The sequence below is a fragment of the Octodon degus genome, unplaced genomic scaffold (genome assembly GCF_000260255.1).
Source record: "Octodon degus isolate 3935 unplaced genomic scaffold, OctDeg1.0 scaffold00073, whole genome shotgun sequence".
Lineage (NCBI taxonomy): Eukaryota > Metazoa > Chordata > Mammalia > Rodentia > Octodontidae > Octodon > Octodon degus.
This window is the reverse complement of record NW_004524649.1, coordinates 2,979,387-2,988,723: the sequence shown is the minus strand read 5'-3', so window position 1 is coordinate 2,988,723 and position 9,337 is coordinate 2,979,387. Positions and strand designations below refer to the sequence as shown.

Sequence of the window (9,337 nt, the reverse complement as noted above, 5' to 3'; positions counted from 1 at the left end):
AGATATATAGTTACATTCTCTTAATGAATAGAATGATTTGTTCTAATGGTGTTTGTAAATAGGATATCAAGTCCACATCTTGTACAGCAATTAACCACTGAGAAGAATATATGCAGTGTGTTATTTGTTGAAACTGTACTTCCTATTTGATTTGAAACTGTCTCATTGTTATCTGTTTATCAATAAAATTTTCAAATATAAAAAAACTAGCTCCTCTATAGTCAATGTCTGCCAACACTTAGAAGAAAATAGATGCCTTCTACAAGGCACATATTCTTGTTTTGTAGAAGTTGTAAATTGAAATCTCACTTCTGGAATGGTGATGTAAAGAGAGAAGAGTTAGGGAGGTGGCCAGGTTGTGAAAACAGATGAGATCATGTGTCTTGCCTCTCACTACTTCTGTGTGGAAATAGCTTTTGTCTGTAAAGAAACATGAAAACAGAATACTTGGAAGGGGAGGTGCTTGTGCTTTGCTTGTCCTCCATCAAGGTTTGAGATTCTGTGTGTCCACCAGTCGCACAACGGCCTGTGGACCTCAGGTCCCCTATCTGCTCACCCGCAGGTAATGAGCAGCCTAGATCCTGCAGCAGGGGACTCTGAGCCACCACAGGCATGTCTGGTGGTGCTGCATGGGGTCCAAGTCTCCAGCCCTACTCTCTGAATTCCTGAGGAAGCACCTCCTTAGGGCAGCAACTTTTCCTTCACAGTGCTGCTGTCCTGGCAGGTTTGGAGCCCCAATTCAAGGGCTCTGAGTCCTTCAGACCACCTTTATGGTGATGTGTGTTATAGTTTACCAGAAATTTTGCTTATAGTTTGCTCCTTTTCACCATCTTTCCATGAGGCTCAGGTTAAATTCAATAAAAGAATTACTTTTGTGAGACATTTCAAGGGATTTAAATGTTGAGCTGATGTCATGGCTAATGCTGGGGGATTTTAGTCAGATTTGTGCTAACTATCAAGAACAAGGATCCCAATAGAATGGTTGACAGTGCTGTATCTGTCCAGAAAGGAAGTTTCCCTGAAGAGATCTTGAATGCTGAGGAACAGAATAATAGAAAATATGGCCTGAGTACATCACAAGAGGCAGCAGGACACTACTCTCTGCAGCCACTAGTTTGCAAATATGAAACAGCTCACTTTGAGACTGAAGCTGCAGAGGACTATATTGAAGAATGGCAATGGACACACCATATTCCAGAATGGTAGCAGCCTAGAACCCATGTTCCTTGGAATTGAATTTGTAGAGCTCAATGATTCAGGGACTCTCCTTCTACATGCAAATGAAGGAGAGCCTGGTTATGCTCCTGCTGGTGGCAGAACTTGGTGTCTGTCATGTTGTGGTGTTAGGTGCATGCAGCATGCAACAACTGTGGAATCATGAGGGCTTCCACCCAGATTTCAGAAAAAGGCCTTGGGAGGTCAGAGAGTGTGCCCCTTACACAGCTCTGTGTGTGTGTGTGTGTGTGTGTGTGTGTGTGTGTATTATGGTATTTGTACTACATAACTTTTAAAATGATCAGCTCCAAGGGCTTCAAAATCAACAAAATTTTTACACCTTCTGGGGTCCAAGAGGTTATCACCAAAAAGCATCAACCCAGAGCCCAATTTGTTCTACATTAACATAGATTTTGCAAGTGGGAGATATAAAAGCTCAAAAGTGTGATGAGTTCCTATTGGATAGTACCAGTTATTCTTTATTGCTGAGCAGAAAGCCCTTGAAACATGTCCGCAAGCAGTCTGTGGTTGGATATAGAAAGTCCATGATGTTCAGACTCATCTGAGTCAGGTAATCTCTGGTTTCATCAGTCAAGGCTATCAGGACAGCTATGTAGTGTGCTGCTTAATCTTACAGTGTTCCATTATGCTGTCCAGCTGCTAGTTAATTTTTACATCTCTTAATTTTCCTTTATATCTTTTTCTTTTTTGGCAGAACTGGGGATTGAACTCAGGCCCTTGCACTTGCCATAGAAGTGCTTGTTCTACTGAGCCATCTTGCCGGCCTTAATCTTTTATTTTATTTTTATTTGTTTCCATAATTTTATTGAGAGACAAATAACAATGAGACAGTCCAGCCTTAATCTTTTAAATTTCCATCACATGGGAAGTTGTACATAGGAAAGCAAAAATGCAGTGAACATACTGGGAACTTGGTGAAGCCAGGAGTGTGGATAGTCTGAAGAAAACTGCAAAGAGTGCAGAGAACCAGTCAAAGAGAGAATCATGTGAGATACAAACTCTGGATGAGCAATAAAAGCAGAGGTTCGAGTCTTTGGTAGTTCACAGATTGCACAGATTGCCGTGGATATTACACATGGATATATATGAATTGATGTTTATCCTGATGCACTTTAGACTCACTTTGGTCCCAAACTTCGTATAACCCTCTTCGTAATTTTTGGGATGAAAAAAATCTATCTTCTGCCACTGAATGTTTGAGGGTTTCACATTTTCAGTGGTACAGCAGTTCATACCAAAAAGATGTGGCAACTTGGAACATGGACATTTCAGTAATGATGAAACAGCACATCAGCAACTCTGAGATGGAATAAATGTCTTTTCCAAAATCATGTATTTCAGACAACTGAGCTATCTCTCGAGCCCAGAATAAACGTTTTTGGCATAAAGGAATGTACATGAGACTTTGGGTGATCAGGGTCAGAATTTTATGGCTTGTATCAAGACGTTCGGCCCAAAGCTGGAGGTGATCACTGGGGGACTGGATACTGGGCTGTAGCTGAATCTAGAGTTTCTGGTTGATTTATGATTCAATGCTGATTACCTATTACTCCCCTGATTGAATTAGCACTTTTATGAACCCAGCAATCTGGATACGAATAAAGGGCCACAAATGCACTTGTGTCTCTCTCCTCCTTTGTTGTTTTGTTATTTTTTGACCCTGCAAACCGATACCAATTGCCATGTGTCACCCTACTTTGAAGTCATCCAGTGACAGAATCTAAACTCGTTCATCTGTAAGGTAAATAAATCTTTCATTCTTTCAATTTGGGTGTCAGGTATTTGGTCTCAGCAAAGAGAGAATGATGCATGGGATGCCATTTCGGAGTTTGAGTGGCTTTGCTCTCTTTATGGTTGGAATTTACATTTCCTCTAACAGGAAAGTTCATTTCCTTTTGCCCAGAACAATGCCCAACTCTGTGGATGTGCCTGGTGTCATATGGTACTGATCTAGGAGCACACTGGCTGCTGGCAGTTTGTGGCCAATTTGGATGAAACCCTTCATAGAGAATTCTAAGTAGCTGTAAGTGTACATACCTTTTCAGGAAATGTCTGGACTGTTGGATATAGGGTGGATGTTTGCTCACCTTTTCAGAACCCATCAAACGCAGTATAATGCACCTCATTAAGAATTGTCCTATATTATGAAATGACATTTGGTGTAAATGTTAAATAGACATTGCATTAAAATAATCACACCTGTCATTTTTACTTTTCTGTTGTGTTCACCAAAAGCCAGTGTACCTTCTCTGTGCGGGCCCCAGCAGGTGTCCATGCTTAGCCTCCAGTGTACATCTCTGACCTTGGGCACAATCTCGGGAGTACTTCTTGGGAGATTTGTTAATTGATTGACTGACTGACTTACCATGAGTCCTAACAGAGAACCCCTGTCATTTACCAAGTTAATGGGAGTCACTCCTGCTTAGCAGACAAGCTCCCCAGGAAAGAACAGGATGTGGGTTCCTTGGAATATCTGGAATCACCTTCCTAACCCCAGGTCTTATAGCCCAAGACTGTGGAGATCCCCATCCTCATAACACCCTGAGAAGTCTATATTGCTCTGTCTCCTTTTTGCAGAAATGGAGCTCTGAGACACAGGGACCAGGCAGTTCTGGAGTATAGGGAGACTGAGGCTGCAGGATCATGTGAAGGGGTCAAGGAAGGTGTTTAAAGGAGCCGTAGTATCACATGGTACATAGGAGGAAGTGGCAGAAGCCCCCCCCCCCAGCCTAGAGGAGACTGGGACAGAGGAGCTGATGCCAGCCTGGAGGGAACAAAAGGGGGGTGGGGCAAAAAGGAAAAGAACTGGAACAGAGGTTAAGAGGGAGGGAGGAGCTGGGGCATAGCACTATAAAGTAGAGCTACCTAGTTGAGGATCGTGGTCTTTGCATCACTGCCCTCTGCATCCTACAGCTCCAGCTTCCCCTCCTGTAGACATGGCCTCATCCCTGAGAGTCACTATGCTGCTCCTGGCTGCAGTGCTCTTCGATCTGGCCATGACTCACAAGGCCTTTAAGTTCCATCATAAGAGGTCTCCCATTATTGGTGGCAGGGAAGATGTAGATGCTAGTGATGAAGGTGTGCAGCAGGCTGTGGACTTTGCCCTCCGTGAGTACAACAAGGTCAACAATGACTTGCACCTGAGCCACCTGGTGAGGGTGGTGCGTGCCCAGCAGCAGGTGAGTGATTACCCGTGGTGAGCAGGCCTTTGTAGGAGATGCTGTCCATGTACACACCATGCTGGCTTCCTCCTTCTGCACTGAGCTTCTCTGTCGTTACACAGGCTGTGCTGCATGTACAGGTTGAGGGAATCTCATTCATATAGATGCCCCTGTATCTCTCCCCCAACATCAACCCTTGTAGTTGTTCTGTCTGGGAAGTCCATAGTGAGCAAGTCCAAAAATCACAGCATAGGAATCCTTGGTTGGGTCCTGGCAGGCACAGCCTATGACATATCTTATCAGGCCCCATTCCAATGCCGACTTGTGGAGGCACCAGGTGCCAAGCAAGGGCCAGAGGTTCTCTGGCTAAACCTGACCACAACATTCCCAGCATCTGAGGGAACTGTGAAACGAGTGAGCACAGAGCAGGGACCAGGATCCTGTCCCTGTTCCCTCCTCTCCAACCTCCACCCTATGTCCTTCAGCTCCCAGCTCTGACAAGACCTCAATTCTGCAGAGCAAGTGCAACAAGATAAGAGTGCTTCCTGGATTCTGTGCCCATCCTTTGTGTGGTCACATTTCATTTTGAGGCTCTACTCCATGGTCCCCATATTGTGTTGGTTGTGTATGGATTTGTGAGCCTTAGTGGGCTCAGCTATGCTTAATCCTCAGGTCGCAGGTCTCCTGGATAATCATCCTGTTAGGCTCAGAGCCCGCTGGGGAGGAGCCACCCTACAGCGTGGACATGAAGTGTTGGCTCAGTGCCCTAGACTGCTCTCAAGTCAGCCTCTCTTCCTGGGGTCCAGGTCCGAGTGTCTGATCTGGGCTATTTGCCAAGTTCCTATTTCAGTCTTCCTTTGTGACATGAGACTCCTCTTTGTAACTTGTTGGAAGAGAACAAGTTGAATGCAGGGTGGGGCCAATCTACAAGAAGCTCAAGAGACGGGTGGGTTGGCATGGTTTTGGCCTGAGTCCTGGCAAACACAGAGTTCAGCATAGCCTGTAAGTGTGACTGAGGAGGCAGGAGCCCTGAGAGTGTCCTGCTTTTCCTTTCTAGGTGGTGACTGGCATGAACTACTACTTGGATTTGGAGATCAGCAGAACCACATGTGCCAAGGACCAGTCCTCTCAGGATGATTGTCAGCTCACTGAGGAGCCGGTATGAGCTTTAAGTGGGCTGGGAAAAAGCAAGTAGTGGGGAAGTGTGCATGTGTGTGCATGCTCGTGTGTGTGTGTGTGTGTGTGTGTGTGTGGTTTTTCCATGGTATGAGAAGACAACAGAGCAGGGCTGTGCACAATTGACTTGGGTGCTCTGTGGGGCCCTAGCATATGTGGCTTGTGGAGGCTACCTTTGCCTTTGGGGTCTTCCTGTTGGATAAAGGGATGGGGTGACAGCATGGTACATGAGGATTGAGATGTCTCAGGGAGTCCTAGCTTCATCCTGCCTAGAGCCAGTCTCAGCAGTTCTGACCTGGGAGGGCTGAGACCCCCACACTGCCCTCAGCCTCAGGCTTTTCAACAGTCAGGTAACTGGAGGCTGTGCCATGGGCACTAAGTCTCTGTCTTTCTACCCACACCATATATATCAGGGTTACAGTACCTCATACTGTCCTGGGTGCTTCTCAGTGCTTCTTTGGGCTAATGTGAAGGTCCTGCAACATGTAGCACCTTTGCTGCTTGAGTCCCATGGGCTCTTGGCCCTGAAGGATTCATCAATGGGGTCCTGGAAGATGACTACCTTTGACCACTGAGCTGTAGACACTACCCTGTGGGGACTGCACACACACACACACACACACACACACACACACACACACACACTCCATCTCTCTGATGATTGTTGCTGGAGTCATCCTTCTGTCTTGTAGCTGCATTCACCTTTCATCTCTCTTCCTTTGCAGATACAGCTGTGTTCCTTTGTGGTCAACTCTGTACCCTGGGAAGACTCTTGGTCCCTGATAAGGTTCAGATGTCACAGCAGCTGAGGTTCTGTTTTGGACAGGCCACCACAACAGTGCTTACCTATATCCTCTGAAGTGTCCCCAAATTGGCGGTGGAGCTCAGCCCTGATGCAGTCTCCTCAGTGCACTGCATCTGCACTCCATGTCAGTAGACCCCTACAATTAATGTGGATACCCAGGACCTGTCCCCTCTTTCTTTCCTCTGTGCTTCTGAACCTTACTTGTATTATGCACGTTCAGCCACACCTGCCTTGTTCAATAAAATCCTGAACCAGCTCCCTAGTGTGGTGTGGTCTCCAGGTGTGGCAGAAGGGTTGGGAAAGCTTTCACCACAGTTGGATGCTGTCTGGCTGTCACTCAGACTTAAAGGTCATGCACCTGAGATGGGACCAAGTCATGGGCACTGAGGCCCCTAACTCTCACCTTCAGTCCTTCCTGTGGGGTTGGCCATCCTGTCTACTCTCTCCAGCTATCTGCAAGACATTGCAACTGCTCTGAGAACCAGGCTTGGAGAAGGTGCCCTGGCCAGTCAGGCTACATGCTCCTCCCAGGTTCAGTGACTATCTGAGCAAGGGCACTGAGCTAGGTCTGTCCTTGGGTATTGTGGCTCTTGCTGGGGTTTTATTTGTTTCAGGTTGAGACTGCCTTAAGCAGAGTGCTTAGGCCCAGAATGTCCAGATCTCAGAGATCTGCGGGATTGGGGAAAATCTTCACATTTGCTGTGAGATTTCCTGGGGATGAGATCCACAATTGAGCAATTTGTTCATGTGCTCTAAAGCTAAGGGAGATATGAATAGATCCAACTTAGGCGGCTGGTGAGATCACCCTGATAGAAACTCAACTCATTCCTCTATGCAGATGGGAGGACACTATCAAGAACTGGTTTGTGGGCTGGGGTGCAGGTGTTCAGTATCTCTTCATCTTGTCATCGATCTAAGATACCAATGATGGAAGTATAGTTTCATTCACAGAAGATGACTTTGTGCTCCTTGGGTCTCAGTACCTGGGGCTACCCTTCTCCTGGAATCCAGGTGATCACAGTTCTAGGAGAGGAGCTACAGGTTTCTGAGATGAGCTGACAATCCCTGTCAACCTCTCACCTGTTCCTGAGTTTTGAAGATGAGACCAGGAAAATACAGGGTTGACCAACCATTTCCAGCCAGATTCTAAATGACTAAGAGGCCCCATGCAGATCTGAGATGAGTTCTGACCCTGAACTTACAGTGACAATGAGAGAAATCATAGTCAAGCTGTGTCCTTCTGTTAAACAAAAAGACATCTGCAGCCTCAGGGAAGAGCCATAGTTCATGGCAAAAAAATTATGTTAAAGCTCCACACTCTCCTAGAGCTGAACACAGATCCCACTGGTAATGAGCAGGTAGCAAGCACCTTAGCCTCAATCCTCAGTGTTCCGCACCCATAAGGTCAGCTGCACCAGTGTCCATGCAGGTGGCAGGGCTGATCATGCTGAAATTCTATGAACAAGGGAGGTCCATGTCAGATCTCATCCACCTCATAGGGCATGGCCTGTCTCCCCAAAGTGCTCTTCAGGTTGTCAGCTAGAAGACATAACCCTGAGAAAACAGACAGGCTACACATGCAAGTCTTAAGTAGAATAGAGTTGCTTCCTAATGTGGCCACTAATGGCACCATGTTTAGCCATATCTAATCAGGCTAAAACAATTAGGAACACAAGAAAAATAATGTCTAACATCACAGGCAATGTTGGTCCTGTACTGGGAACCAGTATGTCATGGAGTTTTCTCCATCTCTGTCCTTCAGAACATTCATACACTTCAGGAATATCTTGCATTTGATATAAAAGCAAGTCAGCCATAATTAGAGGAACAAGCTCTGGAAGTTTTTATCATATTAACCTAGATTTTCACATTTAAAGCAAAATTTAGAATGTGTGGTCCATAGTATAATCATGTGATTTTGTACTTGAGATCTACAATGTTTCAGGATAATTATAAAGGGGTGAAGGAGACATCTAAGTACAATAAGTGCTTCCCTGGTAAGCTCAAGGGCCTGAGTTCATTGCCCAGCTTAAAAAAAAGAAAAAAGAAAAAGAATAATGATAAAAATAAGACAACCAGGAGTGTGTGGTAGAGCTTCAGGCTACCCTGTGTCTGCTGGACCTACCGGTCACAGCCCAGATGCAGTGCAGTTGAGACTCTCTTCCACCTCCTTGGAACCTCCCCACACCATTTCATAGCATGCCCCCCACCCCGCCGACCCAGTGAGAACTTCTGCCACATGCTGGGAACCACCAGATGAAGTCCAAGCCCAGGCCCCGGTGAGTGTGTGGGAGAGATTCCGACTACCCTGTGCTGGCGGGACCTGCCAGTCCCAGCCCAGGCGCAGCGTGGATGAGATCCTCTTCCAACACATTGCGACCCCCACCACCACTCTGCAGCACCACCTGCCACCCCATGAGAATTTCTGCTACATAATGGGGACCCTGAGATCCAGTCCTAGACCAGGCCCGTGAGTGTGTGTGAGAGTTTCCTGCCACCCTGTGCCGGCAGGGCCTGCCAGTCCCAGCACAGGCACAGCATGGGTGAGACCCACTTTCACCCTCTTGGGACACCCCCACCACTCCTCATCAGCCCCTCACCTTGCCTGCCTAGTGAGAATTTCTGACTTGTTCTGGGGAACCACAGATCCAGTCCTAGCACAGGTCTAGTGGGTGTCTGGGAGAGCTTCCTCTCCCCCCTACAGACTCAGATCAGGCCTGGTATAGAGGCCTGAGTTGAAACCCTGCAACTGTAATTCTTGCAGAAAGAGTAGGGACAAATCCATGCAGCTATCCAGGAGCAGAACATCTTACCAGAGGGGCACAACAGGATCACTCCCAAGGGCAGAAGCAGGAAGGAGCTGAGCACAGCAGCCAGACCCAAGCCAAGCACAGAAGGATAAATCCAAACTTTGTAGATCTGCACCTGAATTTCAGTAGGTGCTAAGGTTATAACTGCA

At 46.7% G+C, this 9,337-nt stretch overlaps 1 protein-coding gene across 1 annotated transcript; it reads left to right on the top strand.

Moving 5' to 3' along the window:
* The first annotated feature begins 4,172 nt into the window (after positions 1 to 4,172).
* Positions 4,173 to 5,562, top strand: LOC101559961 (cystatin-C-like). The gene is made up of 2 exons (XM_004635658.1): positions 4,173 to 4,415; positions 5,455 to 5,562. Exons 1-2 carry the CDS (start codon positions 4,173 to 4,175, stop codon positions 5,560 to 5,562), a joined length of 351 nt encoding a protein of 116 aa, XP_004635715.1.
* Positions 5,563 to 9,337: the final 3,775 nt, after the last annotated feature.